Below are 24842 nucleotides of genomic sequence, written 5' to 3' on the forward strand. Positions count from 1 at the left end.
ATCCCCCAAAAGTTCCACTTCTGCTGCCCAGCTGACTTGCTGCTCCCAGAGCATCTCCGCCAAGTTTAAAGACAACACTGGAGAATCACAAACAAAACAAACCCTTTTAATCCAAGACATTTAAAATGACTGGCTGATGTGCTGTTCAATAAATAAGGAGACAGGCCAATACAAACGCCTTTAGGGGGAGGAAAGAGAATTTGCATACAGGAAAGATGGAGATGCGCTATTCAGAAATCATAAACCGAAACCGATGAAACTGCGTTGTCAGCATTTTCAAGCAAAAGGTGGTTTAAAAGCACAAAACCTTTCAGGAAGATGCTATGCTGTGCCTGGCATTGAAATGGTTCTTCCACTTGGAAGACAAGATGCTGCCACAGGCCTCTGGCACAAGCCACAACAACATTGCTGGCATTGTGATGTGGCCTCACCAACTGAGCAAATTCTGAAAGGTGTTCATTACATCATGATGGTGTCACTTGCCCCCATGAATGGCCGTTGGCTCTTTCCTAACCTTTTACCGCAGACGGTGCCATTAGGGAAACGAAGGGGGCCCCGGCGAAGGGCAAGCTCCGCCTGAAGCACTCGCAGGTTCTCGTAGGCCAATTTGCCTTTGGCAGCACAACCAGCCCCTCTGCTGGGAGCAAAGAGCAGCAGCTTCATGCTGCTCCAAACTCTGTAGGGCACAGCACTGCTCCATGCAGCCAGCCAGAGGCAAAGCTTGCCAGCCATAAGCAAGACCGGAGAGGCCTGCAAGTCGCCCTCCCTGGTCTCTTTTCCAAAGCTCTTTTCCTAATTCAGTCAGTCTCCCCCACTCCCCCCCCACATGATCTGCCTAACCCCCCCAGGTCCAAAGAAGGGCTCCTCTTGAAGTGCCAGCTGAAGAGCCAAGGTGGGAAAACTCAGCTGATATTGGAGCGCCTAGAAATGCAACCACCCAGGACAGGCGAGGGAGCTTCCCAGACTCTTCCCACTACAGACACAAGACGGGATTCCTCTTTAGCACTAAAGAAGGGAGCGGTGGTGGCCAGGAGCACGTGCCTTCCAGAAGGAAGCTTGCACCAGATCAATTGGGTTACATAAACTGCCCGTGCTTGATGGTGCAGGTCTTGGATGGTGATGCTACTTATCTATGCTGCAGGTACAGGAGGGGGAGGTTCCCCCACGGCACCTTTCAGAAAGGCTCAGCACTCTGTTGGCCCTCGAGATAGCTGGAGCTCATTGATGAGTGGGGGAGCAGCCATGCTTTCCAGTGCTACTGTGGAGCCAGAAATGTCCTGCAAGCTGAACACCTGGTCCTTTGTCCCAAGAACTTACACCGGGGATGGGGACTTGCTTGTGCAAAACACCGCTGGTCCCACAGAGGCCCCAATGGGCTGAAAGAGCTTAAGATGGCATGCCCATTTTGCGAGGTCTGCTCAAACCTCCTTCCGCTGGGGAGGAACCCCACTGCAGTTGCCCACTGGGGCCCAAGGCAGAGGGAGGGAGAGCAGGGCAGCATCTTGGGCCCTAGCATGGGGGCATTTCCCCATCCCCAGCTGCTCCTCTACTTCCAGTCCACGCTTGAAGGCCACGTTCAGACTAGCGGAAAGCAAGAGATACAGGGTGCGTGTGTCCTTCAGCACACATACATTTTAGCATGAAAGAACCAAAGGCTTCCCTGGGCATCAACTGCTCAGCCAAGGGAGGTATTCCTGCAAGTGAGATGCCAAGCAATGACCACCCAGGAGGTCTCAGCTGCCAACAGTCCTCTCAGTTCTAAGGTGCCCCTCGTGCCAAGCTTCTCCCCACTGAAGAGAGGTTGGTTGGGGGTAGAGCAGCCAGGCCATTGCCCTGCAGTGCTGGGGCAGCAGAACTGCCCGTTTCCCTTCTGCTCAGGCTGAAGACAGTAGTAACAGCAGGAGGAGGAATTCTGCCAAGTCCACAAACGGTTGAGGGTTGGAGTGGCTGGAGCCATGAGGGCTGTGCAACCGCAGGGATGCCGAGAGGACTCCCTAGAAGAGAACCAGGATTTAGGCCCATCAGTGAGCAAGCATCTGCTCTGCCAGCCCAGCCCAAGCAACTCCACAGGAGCTGAGAAGTGCCCCCTGCTTGTTCCAATCTGGGAGTCTTTTATGACACAGATTGTTGATAAATTAACTAGCAACGGTCATGGAGGGCAACCCTTCCAGGAACACAAACTGTTGGCCTGAGCCAGGCAGGAGCTATTTTCCAGATCTATTGTCATGAATATGCACCTCTTTAGCTCCTCGCCCCATTTCAATGAATTACTAAAAGCAAATTATTTTTCTATTACCAAAGGCTAGCAAGGCCATGCTTTTGGAAAAGAGAAACAGGGCAACGATGGTCATTAGCCTTGCATGTCCTGATCCACCAAGACCACAAAACCAAGTAAGGGGCGGGCTGAGTCATTGCCTACCTTCGGGTCACATGGTCCGGCTATATTCAATGCCGCTCTTGGCTGAAATGCCCGACCACGGTAAAAGGCTGCAGAGGATGTTCTGGGCTTGGCGATAAATCCGCTGGGGAATTGTGCAGGGGCTCAGATTGGCCAAAGTTGAGCCGATGTGCTGAAGATAGTCAGTGCCCTGCTGTTAAGGAACTCACCAGACCAGGAAAGTAGCTAAAAGCCAGAAGCAGGAGCCCAGAGGGGATTATGTGGGCCAGCAGTTGCCCACGAGTGCCTTGGCAAAGTGTTGCAACCCAAACCTGACGATTTTGCTCTAAGTATCATGTCCCTGTAAAAAAATGAGCCTGGCTTTGGCTTTTTCTCACCTGGACCCGGGAGGTCATTTTTCAAAACTGATTGGCCGAGAGGCAGCCAGATCATTAGCAAAGGATATAAAATTGTCCACGGCGGGTGTCCCCCATTGATGTAGAGGACATAAGTAAAGCCATCTTTGAGGACCCCTCTGATGGAATAATAGTAGGGCAAGTAATGATGCTGCTTAAAGTCTCTGTTTTCGTAGAAATGTATTGCTGTGTTGTTGGTGGTCAGGACGTGCAGGTAAATGGCCTTGCAGTGATCCTGGGCAGTGGTTGAAATGTGATCTTTCAGGCTTTCCAACAGAAGAGAACCTGCCACCAGACCAGCAGTCATGTTAGAAAGGACCAACCCTCCTTCTCCACTGTCTTTATATTGGCATAGGGTTTAAACTGATGGATTCATGGATAACTGGCTCTTTATCTGGAGAAGGAATTGCTGAATATTCCTTCGCCGCTGCCAGGCCATCCTTTTTCCATCCTGACAACCTTTAGGTCACACCGGGAATGCACATAGGACAGGGTCTTGCCAGGACAGTGGACACACCATTCAATTACACAGTAAGTACTGTACACTAAGTACAGTTAAGATCTGCATTTTAAAAAGTAGTGTGCATAACAACAATGCAGCTCTTGCTCTCCTGACACACGTACATAGCCAGTTTTTTCTATACCATTTAAATATTTGCAAACAAATATTAAAAATACAGTTACCTATGCCATGTTTTCGAAATTCTTTCACCACTCCTAGGCTTAAAATGTAAGCAACTTGAGTATCAACTGGAAAGCCAGAAGCTAAAATATCACCATCCTAGAGAGAAACTCAAGAGAAAGACACAGTGAGGATACAGATGTACCAAGCCTTTTTTTCAATCCTGCTCATTGCCTATTGAACGTCTGGGAGTGGTTGGGACAGGAAGGCAGGAAAGGAAGAATTGGGGCCCACTGGCAAATTTCCCCTTACGCTCAAAGGGTTAAAAAAAAAAAGAGGAAAGGAAACAGGAAGACCCAAGAGTTTAAAGGGCAGACCATGAGGTCCGCCCCAAGTCTCTGTTACTGACGCAATCTGCACCCTTTAAAGCTTCACAATAAAACTCTGAAGATTAGCGAGTTACACTATCATGGAAAGCACAAGAATGATTTGGTTGGGAGACCAGGATGTGCAAAGGCCTAAGAGAAGCAAAGACTGTGCAGGGCAGAGCCTCACAATTTACCTCTTTGTGCACTTTGGCTCGGCTCTTGATCTCAGCAACTATCATGCCCACAATGGTGCCACGGTAAGTTGCGGCCAGAGAAAAAAACTTCTGGTTGGAGGTGATGTCCTGATACCATGAGTCAGGGTATCTATGGAAAAGCAGCACAGTAGTGAAAGGAAGAAACCAACAAATTTCACATATACAGGGATACCTATCTCAAACCACAAGCATCCCAATAAAAAGAAAACATTGGTCATTAAACAGAGTAGAGACAATCTTTGCACTAATTAATTCCCATCAAAATATTTTTGTTTACTAGGAAAATTTCTGAGAAATTTCTAGAATTTATTTTAGTATTTAAAATATTTTAAATACTAAATTTTAGTAGCATTTACTCAATATTTCATGCAGGTTCCAATTTTATCAGAAAATGCAAGATGTTTCCAATCCGGTCTTTTAGGAACCGCACAATTCTGCATGCAGTTTCACTGGCACTCTCTAGCAACTCTTCAAAAACATGTGGGCTTCCTCCCCAGTGCTGCCCAATTCTGTGTTCGTGACAGGCTCCCAGCAAGGCAATAACATCTAGATAGGGACAGACTGAATGGCCTTATTGCTGGGTAGGGAATTAAACGAGATGATATTTTCATGAAAACATTACCACCTCCCAATTGTCAATCTTAAGTGGAAACCCAGTTCTATGCTCCTTTTTTACACAATTCAAGGACAGATTTCATTCTGGCCCACCAAGTAGCTGCAGGCAGAAAAAATGCAACGTACTCAATGGGGAACCAATCACTACAGAGCTGTTTGACTGTGTCTATGTCATCATGACACAAAAGGCGAAGGTATATCTCGCTGAGTGCAGCTGGAGGCACCTCCTCTGTCATTCACACCTGCAAGGAAAAGAGATGCAGTTGGTGGGGCTGAGAGTTTTGTTGCTAGGGTACTATTCATCAGCCCTAGCCCAAATCAAGATGTTCTAATACTGCAGGAGTCCAGTCTCCAAAGCCACAAACCTGCTGTTATCTGCTCAAGCAATTTATCTGCTGCTTCTTTTGAGCTACAATCCTTTTCCACAGGAAATTAATGAGAAATATTAAGCCAGCAAGGTCTGATGGGCTAAATAGGCATGGCTAAAACAATGCTTAACAAAATGTTGTAATAAGACTAAACTGACTGACCAAGTATAAGAGAGCAAAAGTACATGCACGTTACATGAGATGGTAAACTGACACTTCCCTCTTGAACAAAAATGCCAAAAAGCCACATTAGTTACATGATAAAATTAAAACCCAGCCAGGAAGCTAGATGATTATTGCTATATTGCTATTTCATAAAGCATTATAAATAACCATGTACACCTACAGCAATAGGCATTTGCCTGTCAGGATAGAAGGAAATTAAAAATGCATGAATTCAGAAATACATTGTGCTCAGTTGTACAGATACATGCAAAGGAAAACAGCAACGCTGCTCACCTTTATTCTCTCCGGAACATTTCTAGTTACTCAAAAGCATGAACGGTTTACCGTTGATGTATTTAAATGTAAATTTCTATTGCCCGCATAACACAACTGAACCCACACTTTCTTATAAATCAGCCAAGTCCTCCATGCCCCCGGGGCTAGGCAACAAAACTGCCATTAAGCCGGTATTTCCCAACAAGCTTTACAGAAGGGGCTTCTGTTGAAAAGCGCACCGGGCGGGCCAGGTTCCCCGCCTGATGCGAAGCAGCCCAGCTCAATTATGGATGGGCGCCCTCAATAAATCCAAGAGCCCCAAAGCCCTTTTATCCCCTTTGCTCTTGGCGTCTTTGCCCTTTGACACCGAAGCGGAAGCCTCGGCCACCGCCTTCCGCAGCTCTTCTTTCTTCTCCTCGCCCATCCCAGCTGGGAGCTCGCTCGGATCTTCGGGGCAGCGGGGGTCCTCCTGACCCCGGAAAACCCCTGGCCGGCGAAGAGGGACAGCCAAGCACCCCCGGAAAAGCCCCGTCCCTCCCGGGAACGGCCTTGCACAGCAGCCGGGACCCCTCGAAGGCCCGCGGCTGCGGGGTACCTGCGGGGCGGAGGGCTGTGAGTGGAGCGACCGCACTCCGACAAGCGCTGCGGCCCGCCGTGGTCCAGGCCCCCGCCGGGACGACGCCCCTCACCTGAGAAGGGGCGGCGGCTGCCCCGGCTCCTCGCTCAGCGCATCCCGGACCAGACGCAGCGAGGCGGCGGACCCCGCAATAAGGCGCCACCCCATTGGCCGCCGCAAAGGGACAGCTGACTCGCGTGACTCGAGGAGGCGGGCAGGCGCAAGCGCAGTCCCTCCGCCGTGAGCGCCGCTCCGCCCGGGCGAGCCTCCCCATCCGCAGTCTACCGGTTGCGGCCTTCGCCTGGGCCCGTCAGTCCACTTCGGGGCTGTTCCTGACCGTGGAACCTCTATCGTTGCCGTTCTCGCTCGAAAGCTGGCACTGCTTCGCCCGGACAGACGCCGAAGCCCAGGAGGGCAGTTCAGCCCCGCTCATCGGCGGAGAAATCCCAGAGTTCTTAGTCCGACGGCTCTAAACGAAATAAATCTGAGTCTGACCTTCCTTCTAACTTGCACCTATCGACTTTCATCTCCAAATCAGTAAATGCAGCAGCCCTGGTGGCATCAGAAGCAACCCTCAGAATTACCACAAAACAGGTCACTGGAGTAAACATAATCTTTAAACTTCGTTGCATCTCAAAAGAGAAATACGTTTTATCACTTTGGAACCTCTGTCCTAATTACATACCTCCAAATTATTCATGGATCAGACCAGAAGGCTGCTTCCCAAAAGCGATTTGGGAAAAATGCCTACTCTTCTCTGCTGCAAAGCCAATTCCTTCCATTTTGGTTAAGAAATATATAAGCCGTGAATGCATATTTCAAAGAATGAAAGAGCATTGCTGTTTAAGTCTGGAAGCAGTCTGGCCTTTAAAACAAATTAGTGATTTCTGTGCAACTTTAAGGGTCCAATGAACAGGAATACTGACGTCTCAAGTCCAGTGATGAATCGGGGCCCAGAATGCACCTCCTTCTCCTTCTAACCAAGAAATCCATTTAAGACTAGAAAGGCATCTCTTGATATCAGACACTTTAAGGGGGGGGGGGTTTCTTTGCCACAGAATGTAAACTCTTCAAAGTGGACCTCAACTTATCATAAATATTCCTAATTATAAGTTGTCGGCTAAGTAAAAAGATGTTTGCAGTGAACATTTTCTCTAATCAAATTTGGATTTACTATCCAACTCCTTCTATAGAAAATGCTAGAGACTGCGGGTTTTGAAGCAGAAATGTTGTTTAAAAATGCGCTCAGGTTTTTCACATAAAAATTCATCAAAACAGCTTACAAAATGTGATCTAGCTATCATTTTGCCATTTTTACATAACTATCCACCCATTTTGTTTTGGGGGACAGGAAAAAAAAAGGTTATCAAAAAGTTTCTTGGCAAAAAAACAAACCCCACAATTTTGCCTTCCTCTACAGTTAGAAATGATATCAAGGCAACAGTAGGAAGGAAAAGGCTCTTGCCCATTCAGAAGCTGGAATTGCACATCTTATGGCCAATCCATTACGCCTACATCGGGTTTAATCCCCCTTGTTAAATGTCCAGCGCCATCAGTTCTCTCCTCCAAGAAAAGACAATCTCTTTCTCTAAGACCTGTTTCTCTAATAAATATAGAAATCCCCTCCATTCCCACCTCCCAAAATAATGGGCTCTCTTTCAAAGGCTTCCACAAGCCATGGAAAAGATGAAGTGCTGGACCAAGCTGGAGCTGAGCCTTCAGCGAATGGGCCGGTATGGAAATGCCACGCCTGGCATGAAGGCCTGAGCAGGGTGAGCGGCATGGGCAGGGTATCCAAGCGGAGGGGTATGGATGGGGGGATAAAATCCTGGGGGCAGAGCAGCGTGGGCTGGAGGTTGGACTGGACCTGAAATCACCAGCTGGAGCAAGCTGTGAAGGAAGGAGAAGAGACATGCCTCAGTGTGGGATGGGTTAGCATCATCCCCCTGCCCCGCTTCTGTCAAGAACGGCACACTTCCTTACTTGTTATGTGGCAGCCCAGAGCACACTGTCCTTAGATTCTCTGAAAGCAGAGGACAGAGTAATCAGAATAAGAAAACCAACATGGTCCATCTGCTGTATTGCCACTGCCCCAGCCAAGACTGCCCAGGTGGCCTGACCGAAGGCTGCAGGAATAGAGGAAATCAGAAGCAGGAAGGAGATCGGGAAATGGAGATGCTCCACTCCTTGTTCCTCTGCCTGAGAGCAAGGCCTTGGGCCGGCCCTTCACATGAATACCTACCCCTTGTCCAAAGCAGCACTCCAGAGGCCATGGCCACCTGCAAGACCTGGGCCAGCCGGTCCAGCGCCAGCTCGATCTCCTTGGCCGTGTGGACAGGGTTCAGCTTGTCAGAGAGAAGGCGCACGTCCTCCACCAGGGAAGCCATCTGCTCCCCAGTCACCAGCCCCAGGCGCCCATACAGGTTCTTCTCGGTCAAGTGACCCTGAAGCAGCATCAGCACCTGGAGGATGCTGAGGTGCAGCCTGGAGTACAGCAGGTGGCAGTCCCCGTCAAGGCTGTCCGGCAAGTCCATTTTCCCACCGAGGGCCCCACTGGAGGGAGGCGGCTTCCGTCTCTTGTAAGCCAACGGGGCTTTCACACACCAGCAGATCAGGCCACAGAGTGGTGTGAGCTCCAGAAAGCCAAGGGGAGGGCTTGTTACAATTGGTGTGTTCAGAAAGGTGATCAGGATCAATCGGGGATCTTCGAAGATCCAGGAGACGACCATCTCCAGCAAATCAGAGGAAGGGATAAGGTCATCTGGAAAAGAGGGTAAAATGTTAGTGGGGAGGTAAGTTGATTCACATGTGGCTTGGCTAACATATGTAGGAACTCTTGGGTAGAAAATAGGTTTAGATTTTTTTATCTTACCTGTATTACTTTTACAAGTAATTCAAGGTGGTGAACATAACCAATACTCCTATTTTCCACACAACCACCACCCTATGAGCTGGGTTGAACTGAGAGACAGTGACTGGTCCAAAGCCACCCAGCTGGCTTTCATGCCCCCAAGGAGGCCAAGAACTCCCATCTACTGGTTTCTAGGCCAGTATCTGAACTGCTACACCAAAGTGGATCTTGGTGGTTCTAGAATGGTTTGTGTTTACATATTCTAGAACTAGGGCACTAGCATCCCCTTACTTCTAGATGCTGCCTCTGCCATTGTCTGTCATGGCGTTTCAACAATGGCCATATTTATTTCACTACAACTGGTGAGAACTTCTGAGTACTATTTCCCTGTGAAACACCCAAGGCAGCTAATAAGGCAGGAAAGTTAACGAAGACTGAATCTGTGTTAATGAAGCAAAAGAAACACACACACTCATACAAGTGGCATTTGGTAGATCAGAAGAGCGGACTGCTTAGTCACTACAAAGAACCTACCAGGAGGGTGGGGACACATCAGCACACCTTGAAGAAATCAGGATCCCCGGAAGGAACCCTGGGACCATGGGTGAGGTGGTTCACCCCTGGCCCTGACCAGGAATCTGGGGGCCTTCGTACACACACATTACAACGCCCCATCCAGGTACACGCATTACGTCCAGCTGGGAATCGTGCGGCACATACAGGGTGGCTGGATGTGGGCAAGCAGCCCCCATGGTCCCTCTGGCAGAGAGGAAGGTACCTGAGGACAGGTCATAGAACATGACGACGGCTGTGATGAACTGGCAACAGAATCGAGGGCTGGTGCTGAAGACGTGCTGGAGGGTCTGGACGGAGCCGGGCCCCAGGCTGCAGTAGTCATCCACCAGGGCCCGGGCCAGCCTCACACAGTAGACGGCCGGGGTGCGCTGCAAGAGAGGGGTCAGGCCCGGGTCAGGGTGGGCGGCTGCGATGCCCCCCCGCCCATCTCCCGGGGACGCACCTGCAGCCAGGAGGCCACGCACTCGAGCACGGGCACCCTGCCGACGGCCACGGCCACGGAGACCAGCTTGCCCAGCAATGCCATGCGGCTGTCGTCCGCCTTGTTGCCCTGCGGGGCGAAGAGCGCTGAGAAGACCACCTGCCGCACCGCCTCCTGGCTCTGCTCCTGGAAGTAGCCGCAGAGGGTCTCCAGCAGCTGCAGCTCCTGCACCGCCGTCAGCCTCTGCGGGCACAGCGGGGCGTCAGGCGCCGGCTGGGCCCCGCCGGCCCCCTCGCGCCCAGCCCGCCCGCCCGTCCGCCGCCCACCTTGGGCTGCGCCCCGCCGCGCTCCTGCAGCGCCTGGAAGACGAACTCCTCCAACAGCTCCACCGGGCCCGCGTCCCCGGCCGGCAGCGCCGCCGCGCTCTGCAGCTGCCCGCTGACCAGCACGTCCAGGTGGTACAGCGCCTCTTTGGCGGCGCTCAGCGCGTCCCGGCGAAGCAGCGCGTGGCGGACCTCGCTCATGGCCGACCTCGCCGCCGCCGCCGCCACCCGCCTGCCGACGGCGGCCCGCCCAGGCCAAAAAGGGCGGAGCTTCGCAGCGCCCCCTGCCGGCAACGCCGCGCGCACGTGGTCCGCCTGGCTCTGCAACTCCGTCCTTGAGCGGGTGGCGCGGAGGATGTGATGCCAGCCCGCCCGCCCGCCAGGAATCCGGGGAGGCCCGAACGAGGCCGGCGCCTCCGAGGCCCCGGCGATGCCTCGGCCTTCGTGTCCCCGCCATTCAGGGGAGCCGCCCCTGCCAGGCCCCCTGGGGCGCTGCCAGCTGGCCGGCTCGGGCCGGGAGCTGAGAAGCGGGCAGATGCGCTTCAAGGCCCCGATAAGGGTCGCCCCGATAAGGGCCTTGATCCGGAGCTACGGCTGCGAGGAGAGAGAGTCGTGGGCGAGGTCGACCAGCCCAGGGGGCAGAAGAGGCCAGGAGTTGCCCCTTCGAAGGGCTCCCCCTCTTCAGGGTGCTCGGTTCCTCGGTCCTCCGCTGACAGAAACCGCCCCTCAGGCAGGCTCGGCACCTGCTCACTTCGGGCTGCTTCTTCCACGGGTACAGGCCCCTTTTTGGATTAATGAACACCAGTCCACGTGATCAGACTCCGCGAGCCCAGCGAAGTGGAGGGTGTTCGTGCCCGATTTGTGTCCTGCCACCTTTGCTCTGCTCTTCCATGCAGGCATTTGGCATCAGTGTTAAAGTGGTTGATATACAAGCAACAGTCTGGGTGCTGCTTGCAGAACACGGCCATATCACTTGGGCAGTTGTCCCACATTTTCTCTGTTGTTGGTGCAATGCCCGTCTGCTGCGAGACTGTATTGCTGCTGACGTGGTCAAGAAGGGACATGCCCAATGCCAGCACCTGCTCAGATAAGGAACAAACAGCTGCCAAGGCCAGGGGTCCAGCCTATTTAAGGGAGCTGGGAAATCAAGCTACCCCACTAGCGGTACTGGACCTGTGCAGGTAAGGAGCAGCTCTGTCCTGGAACAGATTTCAAAGCCCCCCTTTGGCTAACCCAGAGCATAAGGGGACCCCAGCACTGACTCCTTGGCTGGACAGAGGGAGCTGGATGTTCCCACTTCGACATCACCCTAGACCCACCTAGAGAGCTAGTTGGGGGCAGTGGTGAAGGTGCTGGCCTAAGAACCAGGACAGGGTGAGTTTGGCCTTCAGTGCCTCTCAGATTGGTCCTTTGGTCTCCAGTTCTTGGCATGCCTCTCTGTGCCTTCACCTGGCTGCCTCTCTACCCTACCTGCCTGCTAGGAAAACCAGCCATAACAACTGGACGCAGCAGTGCTGCCTTCAGAAATTCTAAGCTGCATATTGCGCAGGACGGCATCTGTCCAAAATCTTCCTGGGCAGAAACGTTCATTTCTCAGCTTGTTTTTAGCTCATTCACTGCCCAGCTGAGATGCTCGTAACCGCCAAGCCCTGGGGTATGCCAGCTAACCAAGTGAAAGCCTTCCAAATTCTCTTCTGACTTTCCCCAGGGATGGTGAAGCGCCATCCCCTGCTCCACATGTAAGCTTCTAAATTCCAGTGGAGTGCCACCTTCTGCAATTTGTAGCAATTCTGTGGTGTCAATGGACACTTGAAGTTATTGAGCGTGGCAAATGCCTCTGTTGTAAGTTTACAAGCGAATCAAGCAAATTCCCCTTGCATTTGACTGATGGCTGAGCGTACCTGCTGCAGGAGGTTCATGTCACTATGAGCATTGTGCTAGGCCAGCTTTCCTTTTCACCCTGTTTGCGTAATGTCCTGTCAACACACCAGGCATGCTTCTTGGTTGCCCTGGAGGGGAATGGCAGAGAGTGCAAGGCACAGCATAAGAGAAGGCACAGCTGCCTCCTGGGGGTGCCATTATGGCCCCTTCCTTGCTCCCTTGTCTTCTGCAGGACGAGGCATGAAGACCCTCTTGCTGGCACTCCTTGGGGTGGCTTCACTCCTGCAGCTCACCCTCTCCCTGAGAATTGGCGCTTTCAACATCCGGGCCTTTGGGGACAAAAAGCTCTCCAACCAGACCATCTCCAGCTTCATTGTCAGAGTGAGTCGCTCTGGCAGCCTGGCCCACCGCCCTCTCGTGCCCATTCATGGCCCAGGTGCAGCATTCCTTGGGCTGGGGCCCCAGCTGCCTCAGAGCTCGCCTGCCCCACTCGGCCAAATCTCTCTCTCTCTCTCTCTCTCTCTCTTGCCCTGCAGCCCTCCGTTGCTGCAGATAGGTTCCTCTGTTTTGTCCCTCCAGATACTGACCGCCTACGATCTTGCCTTGATCCAGGAAGTCCGAGATGCTGACCTGAGTGCAGTCAAGAAGCTGATGCACCTAGTCAATTGGTGGGTTTCATGACAAAATGTGGAGCCCCCTCCATAAGCAGAGGGAAGGAGGGCAAAGCCTTGGGAACACTTTTTCCCAGTGGGTGGATTTTTCCTGGGGGGGGGGGCTTGAGGAAGTACAGAGTTCAGCAGGCCTAGTGGAGATGACTCCTACACACCTTCATGGTCTTTCCTCCCCAGGGCATCGCCAAATGCCTTCAGCTACCTGGTCAGCAAGCCTCTGGGGCACAACAGCTATAAGGAGCAGTACCTCTTCATTTACAGGTAAGGCCTCAGGTAAGACCAGGTGGAAACAGATCATCCAGGCAGCTGTCAAGGAGATCCTGAAAAGCTCATCTGCCACCAGTCAAGTTTCTGGATCTCAACAAGTCTCCTTTTGATCACTATTCTGTGCATTAGTCTCTCTCTCTCTCTCTCTCTCTCTCTCTCTCTCTCTCTCTCTCTCTCTCTCACACACACACACACACACACACACACACACACCAGGCTTTGAAGTCCTTTACTGTTGTTGCTTTATTTATTTATTTAATTAATTTTTAAAATTTATAAGCCGCCCCACTCCCGCAGGACTCTGGGCAGCTAACAATAAAAGCACCATGTAACATGACAAAACAAACAATACAATGACAGTCATCCAGGGGTCAGATTTTATAAACCCCAGGCCTGCCGGAAAAGCCAGGTCTTAAGCAGCTTACGGAAAACCAACGGGTTTTCTTTTGTATAGAGTAATTATTTTTCTGCTTTGTTCTTAATGGCCTCGGGCATCCTTGGTAGAGAGATGGGAGATCAATAAAAATAAATGCCCTCCATCTTGCCTTCCCCTCTGCTCCTCCCCCTCCCTGCCCTTCCCCATCTGCCCCTCCAGCTTCCGAGGGGCTGATCTTTAGCAGTGGGGAGGACAAGGGTCACCGGAGGGGGAGAAACTGGTGGCTGCTGATTCTCTTGGTCCAGGCGGGACAGGGTCTCTCCGCTGGAGAGCTACTATTACAAGGACGGCTGTGAGCCCTGCGGCAACACCACCTTCAGCAGGAAACCCTTCATTGTCAAATTTGCTGTCCCTCAAGCAGGTGAGCAGCCCTGTGGCCCGCTGGTCTCTTGCTACAGTTCAGCGCAGCAAGGAGCAAAGGCTGGTGCAGGACACCCCTCCCCGAAAATGCAGGCCAAGCAACTTCTGGGGGAGGGGCAGCCCCACCCAGAAGTCCACAGGAGGTACCTGGGAAAGGGAGGCATTTAGGCTCGGGGGTCTCTTCTGCAAGCCATCTTTCCTTTTTGCCCCCCCCCCCAGAAGTGAAAGAGCTGGTCCTGGTGCCCCTGCACGCAGCTCCTGAAGCTGCAGTGACCGAGATTGACGCTCTCTACGACGTCTACCAGGATGTGAAAAGCAGGTGGGGGGCCACGGTAAGCGCCTCTTCTGGAGGGGTTCTAGGGCCCTTCTTCCTTCAACACAAAAATGGGGGGCTGCGAACTGGTGGAAGAGTTGCCATCCACCCCGGTGCTGGGCAGGCACATCCTACTCTTCCCCCCGGCAGGATGCCCTCCTCCTGGGAGACTTCAACGCTGGCTGCAAGTACGTCCGGGTGGAGGACTGGCCCTCCATCCGCCTGCGCTCCATCAAGGACTTCCAGTGGCTCATCCTGGACACGGCAGATACCACGGTGACCAATACCGTCTGTGCCTATGACAGGTGGGGGCAGGAAGTAGTGGAGGGGGAGATGGCGTGCACCTTTTCCTTACCATCTCCTGCGCAGGCAGCTGCTGCATTCAGTACTTGCCAGCCAGCCCTGGCTGGGACTGACTATTCGTATCACCAGTCAGCTCTAATCAGAGACCTCCTTGGGAAGGCTAGGAGCAGCCGCAGAGCACTTACCTGCCAGGCCCACATCCTAGGAGGAATATACTCTTATTTGGGCAGGTGCCCAGCAAGGGCCTCCTGCCCCCTCAACTGGCACAGTTCCGTTTTAAAACCATCTCCCCTTGCTTCGTCTGTGATTAGCAACCCCATCTCCAGTTCACTTCACAAAGCTTTCTGCTCTTCCTGAGCTACCGGTCACCTTTCGGCTTCTTATGCTCTTTCTCCAATGGTGTCTGGCTGCAGGATTGTGGCAGTGGGTTCAAAGCTGAGAGAGAGCATCTTGCCTGCAACAGCCAAGGTGGACAACTTCCAGAAGACCCTGAAGTTGAGCTCCAAGGATGTGAGAGTTTCTTCACAATTTCTGGGGAGAGGAGAGAGGAGGGGTGAAACATCTGGTAGAGGTCAGGAGAGGTTGTCCTTGGAATATCCCCCTCCCCCGGCCTCTTTGACCCGTTCCAGGAGAAAAACTACTTTGGGAGTTGAAGCAGTTTGAGACCAGGGGACGAAAGCTGCTTTTTGGATATGACTCCGAGCTCTGCCATAGCCTCTCTCATTACAACAGCGGGCTGGTGTTTCCAAAGTTCTCTGCTTCACCCAAATCTTGTTTTGGAGACACATTACGGAAAGTTGGCTTTGTGGCCTGCTGCCCATTCTTAGACCACTCTTCACACAGCAGTGCTGAGCCTGATCCAGAAATTTGGCCGCTGCTCTGACATGTTTTTGCCCTTGGCAGGCCTTGGCTGTAAGTGACCATTTTCCAGTGGAGGTGACCCTAAAACCCACCTGAGCCCCCCTGGCCCAGGAAGGCCACATCCAGCCTGCAGCCCTACCCAACTACTTCAAAGATGCTGCTCGGATTGCTTCGGAGCCCAGCATGACCCTTCACAGACCCAGGCGACAGGCAAAACCTCAACAGGTTCTCTTTCTGACACAACAGAAGCTTAAATAATAAAAAGATTAGCTACCTTCAAATGCTTTTATGGACTTGATGAGCGACAGCAAGCTGCCAAACTGGAAACATTCATAGAGGGCAAATGAGCACCGGGAGAACATGGATGGCTCCCAGCTGCTAGGAAGGTGCCTCTGCCTGGCCACCCCCCTCTAAGGCAGCCAAGGGCGCGTCCCTTCCAGACAGAGACTGACCAGACCTTTCTGGACCTAGGAACTGTGCAGAGAGAAGCTATGCAGCCTGTTGCCCACCCTGGCCTGGCTGCTGGCCGTTGGGACCTCCACCCAGCCTCCTGAAGGGTGCCAGGAGATGCGTTCATCCTGGATGCATGAATGGCTGAAAGGGGCCATTCCACTCCCTGAGCTGAGGAGCTGCCCCCTCCCCCCCTCATTGCTGCCTTGGCTGCTCATCAAGAGTCCTCGCCCCTGGCAACCCCTTGAGGCTGAGCCCAGGTCCTTAGCCTGACTCCGAGGCCTCAGGTGATGGGGAAACTCCAGGGCTGCCGTTGGCTAATCATCGGGGCCAAAACCAGAGGTGCAACCCACACCAACTCCAGAGATTGCAAACCAAGGGCTCATTCCCAAGGCCACTCGCATCCCGTAGAGCAGCCAGTTGTGCAAAACGCAGCAGCCACAGCAGTTGTGAAAGATGGCTGGCCACTTCCAGTTGCTCTCACTGGTCAGCTCTTCCATCCCCCTCACCCGGTCAGCATCCACCCTGCTTCTGGCAAATGGGTATCTTAGACACAAAGGCTGGACGCACACATCGGGTGAGACCATAGTCACCACAACTGAGTTACTGTAATCTAAGGACCACCCATCATGACTGGATTCACCGTGTGACACCAGGCCCAAAGCAGATACATCATGTGTGAATGCAAAGAGTCTGGCTGGGTAGACCTCTCTAACAGGCCCTGCTGAGCTCCAAAGGGTTACCTGGATTCCCTCAGGCACAGTTTGAGCATTTTGGAACTGGGGGTGGCCATCTTGGTCCACAAACAACTCCATTGCTCTGTTTTGAATCGGGACCCTTATCTCTGCCTGGGAAGAGCAAGCAGGGGCTCTACCCCTCCTATCCCCAATGGGCATTCACACCCACTTCTGCCTCCACTGACCCCAAGGATGGATCCACAGGATGGTCTCCCCTTTGTCTTCCAAGGCTGCTGTTCAGGTTGCTCCGCGTCCCACCCCAGCCAGCTTCTTGCACGGCACACTCAGCCCTCAGCAATCCTCCTCAGCACGTTTTCTACACTCCATTTTAAAACCCAATTTTGAAATCTGAGTGACAATTCTATAATTGAGAAGTCACTGGGCATCCCAAGGATAGACTCAGTACTTTGGGCAAGAGGCAGTGAGTCTCCAGCTAAAATCCAACTGGTAAATTCTTGGCAAACCTCCAAGCTTAGCAAGTTCAACCTGTTGACCATCCAAGAGTTGAGCAATGGTTCTGTGTGGGAAGGAAGGAAGAGCAAGCCCTGCGCAACAGTTCCTGTGGCTTTGATGAGCCAAGAGCTGCCGAGGCTTCGTTTCCCAGGGTGGAGTCAGCAACGCTCGGAGCATCCTCTCCGCTCCCACCAGGGCAGGGCCCTTGCATCGCTGCAGCCAAGTGGTGAGGGGGGCATCTCCTCCCCTTAATACCTGGTACAGTTTCAAACTGAAGGAGAACCCGGATACGCCACGGCTCGGAGGGAGTTTAGAGGCTCTTCCAAGCCACCTTTGGACTCAGTTCAAGGTAGGCGCCTCCTTGGTGGAGGCCTTCGAATCTCCCTGGTTCTGCCCCTGGGGGAGGGAATGGCCATTTCTCATTTCTTGCTCCCTCTTCTCTGTGGGTTCCTTCAAGGAAATGAACTGCTGGAAGGATTGGCACAAAGGTTTTGGTGCTCGCAGCCACAAAACGTGGGAACAGATTGGCAATAGTCAGCAGCTGGGATGGCTCTAATGAAGAACAAGCTCTCTCACAGAAGGGGGAAAGTAACACTCTGACCACTCTAGTTCCTTGCTCAGCCCTAAGGTGCTCTGCACCACAGGCCCTCCATTGTAAGGAGGCAGTCCAAAGTCCAAGCTGCAGACCAGCGGCAAGGAAGGGACCCAGCAGCAAAGCGAGGCAGTGCCAGCAGGAAGGGCTCAGCCAGCTTCTTTCCCCAGGTGTAATGGGTGAGGGAGGAAAGGAACTGGGGAAATGAAGACAGGCAGTGCAGCAGAGTGGTCAGCTTGAGCATGCATCCTTCATTATGGTACTGAACTGGTTTGGCATTTATTGTGGACAATAAATACATTAAGTCAGATGAAAATGTTGTTGTTAGTTGCGAAGTCTTGTCCGACCCATCACGACCTCATGGACAACATTCCTCAGACCTTCCTGTCCTCTACCGTCTTCTGGAGTCCATTTAAGCTCACGCCTATAATTCAGTGAAATCTGCTGGGCTTTTTTGCTCTTCTCTCCTGAATCTCTAAAGAGGCCAGAGATGCCATCTGCCATCAGATGGGCAGGGGAACCATAGTCCAGAGCTGCAAAGCCGAGCCCCAGCGACTGTCTCAGGCTCTCCGTTTGGGGAGGAACTGGGGTGAGCTGCATATGGTCAGACGAACAAGATTCCCAGTCTGTGTCCTCAGGAAATTCAGGAAGATCTGGGCTGACTTTGCAAGAGCTTCAGGCGGCCCAAAATGGCTTCCGTCTCGAGTTGCCCTAAGGGGAGCTTTGGAGAGGCTCTTCAGATGATCTGCTACTCCTGCATATCATATCGTGGGTTGCACTGGGAACACGCCTTGACTAAGCAAGCAGACAAGAGCAACGGAGAGCCATCTGTGCACTGTCAATGCAGCCCCACCACAGGTTGGGAAAGCTGATCAAGAAGTCAAATTGTAAGTAGCCACTCTCCGCCTCGCCCACACCCCTCCTCCTTTCTCCCTCCTTCAGGCAGCAGCATGAAGCTAGTGGCCATCCTGCCTGGGCTGGCCTTGATGCTCCAGGCAGCAGTGGCCCTGCAAATCTGTGCCTTCAACATCCGGAGTTTTGGAGACACCAAACTGTCAGACCAGAGTGTTTCCAAAATTATTGTGAAGGTGAGGGCAGATTAACTCTCCACCACTTGCACATTAGGGGTCAGATGGCAGGCCAGCTCAGGTGACTTGTCAGTAGCCACTAGGCATCAAAGTCAAACGAGCCTGCCCACTCAAAGGCAGTGGTGCTGAAAAGTATGGTGGGAAGAAGGGCTCTCCCAGAGGTCCGCCTCTGGGGGCTGCTGGCTCACACCTGGCTAGGGGGCCCTTCTGCCCACCTTCCCATGCCAGCACCTGCTGTTCACACCCAAGCTCTGCTTGCCCATTTCAGATCCTGTCCCGGTACGACCTTGTCCTAGTGCAAGAGGTGAGGGATACTGATCTCAGTGCAGTCCAGGAACTGGTGAAGCGACTCAACAGGTAATGAAGCGGGTTGGGATTGGCAGGACAAGGGAGTGAGGTTCATGGTTGGTTTTCTTCCTTGCCAAATGTACTCTCAGAGGTGAAGCAGTGCTCACCTGGTTTACGCAACAAAGGCTGAACAGGAGGAACTCTGGGCAGGTCGTGATCCCTGCCCAGCTTGGAAAAAATACCCTAAGTGCTGAAAGGGCCAGCCTGGGATGGGGGGGTTGCTTGGTTGCCCTGTTCAAATCACAACCCTGGGGTTGGCGCCTTCCGGTTCTTCTCTTGCAGGGCTTCCAAGCACTCTTACGACTACGTGATCAGCGAGTCACTGGGCCGGGAGAACTACAAAGAGATGTATCTCTTCCTGTATAGGTAGGACTTGCAGGTGCCCTTCTCAGAAAGCAAGCTGGGCGAATCAAGGATAATTTAATCCGGGATGCAGAGAAAGCTTCTGATAATGTTTCTCACTGTGGGAGCTGGCCCCTTTCCCGCTCCTCTCCTTCTTTCACTGCCTCGGCTTCCCTTCCAGGACACAGAGCTTCTCTCTTGTGAACCAGTACCAGTACCCCAACCCTGACAGCACCTTCAGCAGGCCTCCGTTCATTGTGAAGTTTGCTGCTTCTGGCTCAAGTGAGTGAAGCCAAAGGTTGGACCTGCAGTCCAAGCCAGGGAACAAATAGGATTAAGGAAGGAATGGTCTGAGAAAGCAGACAGGAAGCCAAGGGACCAAGACAACAGTCCAGAAAACAGATCCACAAGGCAGCACCTTCCTAGAGCAGCCATTCATGTTCCTTCCCTAAAGGCTTCAGAGCACGCTGATCCTGTCCTCTCCTGGGGACAATCGTGCAACCCGTGTCATTTGGGGCACTGACTTGGTTCTTTTGCAGAGAACGAGCTGGTACTGGTGCCCCTTCATACTCCCCCAAATGAGGCTGTGGCAGAAATCGATGCTCTCTACGACGTCTATCTGAAAGTCATTGACAAGTGGCAGACTGATGTAAGTAGCTGAGTTCCGCAGGGCGAGGAGAGACCCTGCCACTTGCTGTGTGTATTGCATGCAGAGGTGAACCCTTATCCGGTATCAGTACCCACGTTCCGCTGCTGCTGCTGCAATAAATGCAGAGAACTGATGCAGACGACTGCCCTACCCCAGCAGCAGAATGATGTGGGCAGTGGTACAAGGTAAGGCTTCAAAAAACAAGCCATTATTCAGGACATTTTTTGGCCCGTGCAGAGGCTTCTGATGGATCCACTCAACTGCTTTCTCCAAACTGGCCGCCTCCAGAAATGCAGGGAGTCACAGTCACAATCTGGAGGCTGGCAGGAGGCTGGGTGCCAGTGTTGCAGTCTTAACAAAAGTAGCACCAACCTTTACTGTCCCAACTGTACAGTTGGCAGGAGGAGAGTTAATCAGGGCAGCCAGCTGGCCATCTACAGAGGCAGGGAGAGCTCCAACCTGGGCAATCCAGGAAACACACAAGAAGTCAACCTCCGCACCTTTCCCATGACCTGTTGTTTGGCAGAACATTATGTTCCTGGGGGATTTTAATGCCGATTGCAGCTATGTGGGGAAGAAAGACTGGAGCTCCATCCGTCTGCGCACCAGCGAGGTCTTCAAGTGGCTCATCTCAGATGACATAGACACCACCGTGGGCAACTCTGACTGTGCCTATGATAGGTGAGGGGGGTAGCGGCCCTTCACAAATGCTGAGGGCAACAGCTCTCCAGTACCCAGGACGACTGGCATCAGAGCCCAATTGTCCTCCCCTCTGGCTCCCAGAGACCCTCTCACAAAGGGGCACATCCTCAAGGAAAGCTCTCCTTCACTGGCATCATATTTGTGCTTTTAGGATTGTTGTGAGTGGCTCGAAACTGAGGAAGTGGATTGTGCCCAAGTCCGCTAAAGTGTTTGACTTCCAGAGGGCTTTCAAGCTGAGCCAAGAGGAGGTAAATAGTCACCCTGGAAATACTGACAATTCTTTAACTCGTCTCGCGTTCCAACTTAAGACCCAGAAAGATGGCAATCTACAACTAAGGATTATTAATTAAAAATACTGCCTACCTCCTGGGTACTTCAGATCCCAGGCAGAGGAGAATGGTCACCACAAAATAATGCCAATGATTTGAAGTCTGTAATCACACTTATCCTGGTGTCCATCTCTTGGGTGTTGATGGTGGAGGGTGACAGAGGCTCTTTTTACACTTCTACCTGATGTGGACCCCTCAAATCAGGGATGCAAAGTCAGCCCTTGGATGTAGCTCCATGCCCTGCATCACACAAGCAACCCCTCTAGTGATTTCAGTTCTGCTCCATGCCCCTTTTGTGCTTGTCACAACCACCTCAGGGCTGCCCCCAGGGGCAGCTTGGCCTCTCAGCAGCCAAGCTCCTAATGCTGTGTGTGTGTCTGCCCGCTGTCTCAGAACCCCAATCAGCCTCTTTATGCTGTCCAAGGGCTGCCCTGACCTCTCTTGCTTTTTCCTTATTGTAGGCTCTGGCTGTCAGTGATCATTTCCCAGTAGAAGCAGAGCTGACATCCCCCTGAAGTGCTCTGTGGCCAGGCTGCACTGCTTTACCAGGATGGGCCGAGAGGGGGTACAGGGCATCATGCCACAGCCCCAACCACCCTGCAGGAGCCAGTGCCACATATCCTGCCTTGCAAGTCACCTATGGATTTCCAGCGACTTGGGTTCCTTCTGAGCCTCATGTTGACTGGGATCTGGGCTCCTGAAGGAAGGACTTCCACGTTTCTGAGCTGGAAATGCGCTTGGATGTCCTGCACAACTGCTTCAGCCTGAGCGGTAGCGACTGCCTCCAACAAAAGCCCATCTTTCCAGCTCTTTTTCTGTTGGGTCTCCCTCGCCTCCTACTTTCCAGCCCCTGCTAAGCCAGAGGCAAGCAGAGGCCGCTAGAAAGACCAGGATGCCTGCTTCCCAGGTCAGGTCTCCCTCCAGCCAACTGAACAGGCCTTGTCCTTTCACACAACTGAAGGGGGTCCAAGTGGGGAAGGCTGCGATGTGGTCTTGTAACAGGCCGGAGATATATAGCATAAATCCTTACTTGGCTACAAAAATTTTTTGTGTAATGATGGATTGTGCAACTATGCCTACAGCTTTTGGACAAACAGCGTGATAAAAAAAAATACTGGCTCAGCAAAACAGTTGAGTTCTGCTTTTTTTTAACAAAGAATTTCTGCTCAGGGTGCGGAGTACAGAACAGCCACCTGGTGAACTTTAAAAGCCATTCAAGCCGCTCGGGGAAGGCAAACTCTGCTCCCCAGTTCCTGTAACTGATGAGAACAATCCCTGTGCAAATAAAGCAGCTTGAGCAGCTCTTTAGAACATGCAAGATCATCTTCAAAGGAGAAATTGCTTTAGATGCACCCATAGAGAATCAATCCCTAGATACGAATTCCCCACAGGCTGGAAAAAAGAGACCAGTCAAATAGAAAACTGCACACATAAAAACTGGGAAGTTTCTGGCAGTGGCCATCCACACCGTTCTACTCTCACAACCAGATACCCCGATGGGTGCCCTGCTCCCCCTGCCACCCCAGGACACCTCACAGCAGCTCCAATTCTCTGAACCAGTGAGGCTGCTGCAATAGAATGGGGGGAGGGGCACCAGTGTGCAAAAGGCTGAGCTAGAAAAGGCGGTGCAGTCAAAGCCCATATAGGTAGTGGGGTGGCCAGAGCAGCCGCGGTAGACTTGCTTGCTTGGCAAAGATGGCTTAAAGAGAAACAGATCCAGAGGCATTCCCACCAGCAACGAGGTAAACAGTCTCTACTGTAAGGATTTATTGGCAATTGGCATTCCACCGGTTTCTTAGGAAGACAAAAAGCTAAACACCCCCAGGTAGCTTAGCTGCCTCCCTGCAATCATTTCTAACCTGTTCCGCCATCAGGTGAGCCCTGAAGTCCAAACTCCAGCAACAAACTACCGGTATGCAAAAGCCATTAAAGTCAGACATTACACATTCAGTCTCCTGAGGCCAGAATAAGGCAATGGTGAGGCTGCCAGGGAGACAGCCTTCAAGCTCTGACAAGCAGAAAGGCTCACCCCTCAAGCCTTCTGTTTCAACATCTCCATGTACTTTTGGAGAGACTTCTGAATGGCATCCCTGGAAATAAAGCGTGTGAAGTCCTGGATGTCAGCCTCGCGATGCATCAGCAGGTGGTCAAGTGCTTGCTTCCGTAGGGCAGACTTGGTCAGCTGTCGGGCGTGATCTAGGCACAAGGACAGGATAATGAACAGGAGGGCTCTGAGGCAATTAAGTTCTCCCTACGCACAAGCAAGGAGTGGGGCAGCCTAGAGTCTTGACCTCAAGCAGGAGTCTAGGCCTGGGTCTCCCACCTGGAATGGCTAGCCACTGGGCCATGACTTCTGCAGCTCTGGCTTGGATCTTCTCTTCAGGCACCAAGTCATCTACAAGACCAATTTTGAGGGCTTCTTGTGGAGAATAGAGGAGTCCCAGCTGGAGAGAGCGCTCAGCGGCCCTATGACCAACAGTTTTCACCAAAGAGTCCCTCAGCCTGAGTACAAAAGAGACATTCAGACAGAAAGTGTCCTCCAGCTACTGGAGCCAAGCCAAATCTGGTTTGGCTTAAAAAGAGGCTGACAAGAGCAGGGAAAGATCCTGCTGTTTGCACAGCCTCCTCCATCCCTCACCAAAAAGGGGCAACGATGCCCAATCTTGTCTCATTCAGACCAATGCTGTACTTTGGATTGTCAGCCATGATCCGGTAGTCACACGACAAGGCCATAAGGCAGCCTCCAGCGGGGCTGGAACCCTGCGAGGAACAGAGCTGCATTGGCCCACAAGCGGCCTTGGCGGGGGTCCCTGCCAGGCCTGCCTCACTGCTTCACCATTGCTTGGCGCGCGCCCCTTCCAGCCTCCCAGGGCCCGAGAGCCTCGGAGGAAGGCAGGCTTCAAGGAAAAAGGAGAGCTCAGCAGACTATTGCAGGCAGCTGCAAACGGATCAGCAACGAAAAACCTCTTCCTGGGGGGGTCGGGGGCAGCGTCGCAGCTGGTCAGGGGCGCAGCCTCCCCCCAGATCAAAGCAGCGGCCTTTCCCATTTCCGGGAGGGGGGAAGCGGAGAGGAAGGGCCCCTTCGCAGGCAAGCAGGGCCGCCCCGGGTCTGGGCTCTTCCTGCAGCTTGGGGAGCCCCATCCGGCGGGGTCGCCCAGGCGCGGCTTACGTTGACAGCGGCCACGGTGGCCAGGCGGCTGCCGGAGAGGAGGATCCAGAGTTGCTGCACGGCCCTCCAGAACTCGCCCAGGCGCTCCTCGCTCCGCCCGCACATCTCCATCACGTCCAGCCCTGCCGAGAAGATCCCGGGGACGGCCTGCGGGAAAAGGTACGCGCGTCTCTCTCGGCCTGCCAACTGGCCGGCCGCCGCCGCCCCACCCCGGCCGGCCCCGACCTACCGAGGTGACGACGAGGCCGCGGCAGGCCCGGTCGTCTTCCAACTTCTGCAGCGCCAGGCAGAGTTCGGTCAGCAGCGCCAAGCTGAGCCCGTTCACCGGCGGCTGCTGCAACCGCACCACCGCCACGCCTGCGGGGAAGGGCGGGTCAGAGCCCGGCGCAGACCCGCCGCCCCGCTCCGCCGCCGCCGCACTACCCACCCGCGCGCTTATCCAGCTCCACCAGCACCGGGCTGGCCCCGCTCATCGCGCGCCTCGGCCCCGCAGGGAAGGCCAGACGAGTCAGCGGGCGCGAAAGGGCCCCGACAGGCCCGGTCGCCCGGCCCACCAGCCGCCCCACCAGCTTCCCCGCCATCGTCGCCGCCATCTTGCTCGGGATTGACGTGCCATCCGCCCCAAGGACGTCCCGCCGAAAGGACGCGCGGCCGTGGCTTCTCGGGGGGCTCCTGCGCATGC

General features: G+C 53.3%; 5 protein-coding genes across 9 annotated transcripts; 2 read left to right on the forward strand and 3 right to left on the reverse strand.

Moving 5' to 3' along the window:
* Positions 1–1856: 1856 nt before the first annotated feature.
* On the reverse strand, positions 1857–7054 carry NAA60 (N-alpha-acetyltransferase 60, NatF catalytic subunit). 3 transcript variants are annotated; one of them, XM_039360324.1, is made up of 8 exons: positions 6112–7054; positions 5441–6017; positions 4740–4855; positions 3978–4107; positions 3478–3574; positions 2844–3078; positions 2420–2583; positions 1857–1994 (listed from the first exon to the last, which is right to left on the reverse strand). In XM_039360324.1, the coding sequence occupies exons 3-7, from the start codon at positions 4847–4849 to the stop codon at positions 2427–2429; spliced, it is 729 nt and encodes a 242-aa protein (XP_039216258.1). In that variant the 5' UTR covers positions 4850–4855; positions 5441–6017; positions 6112–7054; the 3' UTR covers positions 1857–1994; positions 2420–2426. The 3 variants fall into 3 exon arrangements, with proteins under 3 accessions (XP_039216258.1, XP_039216257.1, XP_039216256.1); XM_039360323.1 differs by lacking the exon at positions 5441–6017 and having other exon boundaries at positions 6018–7053; XM_039360322.1 differs by lacking the exon at positions 5441–6017 and having other exon boundaries at positions 6112–7052.
* Positions 7055–7251: 197 nt separating this feature from the next.
* On the reverse strand, positions 7252–10478 carry CUNH7orf26 (chromosome unknown C7orf26 homolog). 3 transcript variants are annotated; one of them, XM_039360317.1, is made up of 6 exons: positions 10213–10477; positions 9908–10072; positions 9668–9833; positions 8281–8799; positions 8022–8061; positions 7252–7928 (listed from the first exon to the last, which is right to left on the reverse strand). In XM_039360317.1, exons 1-6 carry the CDS (start codon positions 10408–10410, stop codon positions 7757–7759), a joined length of 1260 nt encoding a protein of 419 aa, XP_039216251.1. In that variant the 5' UTR covers positions 10411–10477; the 3' UTR covers positions 7252–7756. The 3 variants fall into 3 exon arrangements, with proteins under 3 accessions (XP_039216251.1, XP_039216250.1, XP_039216252.1); XM_039360316.1 differs by having other exon boundaries at positions 9908–10129; XM_039360318.1 differs by having other exon boundaries at positions 7788–7928; positions 8022–8164; positions 9908–10129; positions 10213–10478.
* A 114-nt stretch (positions 10479–10592) lies between these two features.
* Positions 10593–15582, forward strand: LOC120315631 (deoxyribonuclease-1-like). The gene is made up of 9 exons (XM_039360320.1): positions 10593–11390; positions 12323–12471; positions 12670–12758; positions 12939–13022; positions 13710–13825; positions 14044–14156; positions 14288–14442; positions 14854–14950; positions 15344–15582. The coding sequence occupies exons 2-9, from the start codon at positions 12331–12333 to the stop codon at positions 15395–15397; spliced, it is 849 nt and encodes a 282-aa protein (XP_039216254.1). The 5' UTR covers positions 10593–11390; positions 12323–12330; the 3' UTR covers positions 15398–15582.
* A 150-nt stretch (positions 15583–15732) lies between these two features.
* Positions 15733–22309, forward strand: LOC120315633 (deoxyribonuclease-1-like 2). Its single transcript, XM_039360321.1, has 9 exons — positions 15733–17290; positions 18476–18621; positions 18890–18978; positions 19252–19335; positions 19493–19593; positions 19851–19960; positions 20487–20641; positions 20814–20910; positions 21453–22309. Exons 2-9 carry the CDS (start codon positions 18484–18486, stop codon positions 21504–21506), a joined length of 828 nt encoding a protein of 275 aa, XP_039216255.1. The 5' UTR covers positions 15733–17290; positions 18476–18483; the 3' UTR covers positions 21507–22309.
* Positions 22310–22736: 427 nt separating this feature from the next.
* ECI1 (enoyl-CoA delta isomerase 1) lies at positions 22737–24815 on the reverse strand. The gene is made up of 6 exons (XM_039360319.1): positions 24588–24815; positions 24390–24517; positions 24161–24307; positions 23630–23751; positions 23315–23493; positions 22737–23187 (listed from the first exon to the last, which is right to left on the reverse strand). The coding sequence occupies exons 1-6, from the start codon at positions 24751–24753 to the stop codon at positions 23024–23026; spliced, it is 906 nt and encodes a 301-aa protein (XP_039216253.1). The 5' UTR covers positions 24754–24815; the 3' UTR covers positions 22737–23023.
* Positions 24816–24842: the final 27 nt, after the last annotated feature.

The sequence above is a fragment of the Crotalus tigris genome, unplaced genomic scaffold (genome assembly GCF_016545835.1).
Source record: "Crotalus tigris isolate CLP2741 ecotype Arizona unplaced genomic scaffold, ASM1654583v1 scf7180000019173.45859301935:6455823, whole genome shotgun sequence".
NCBI lineage: Eukaryota > Metazoa > Chordata > Lepidosauria > Squamata > Viperidae > Crotalus > Crotalus tigris.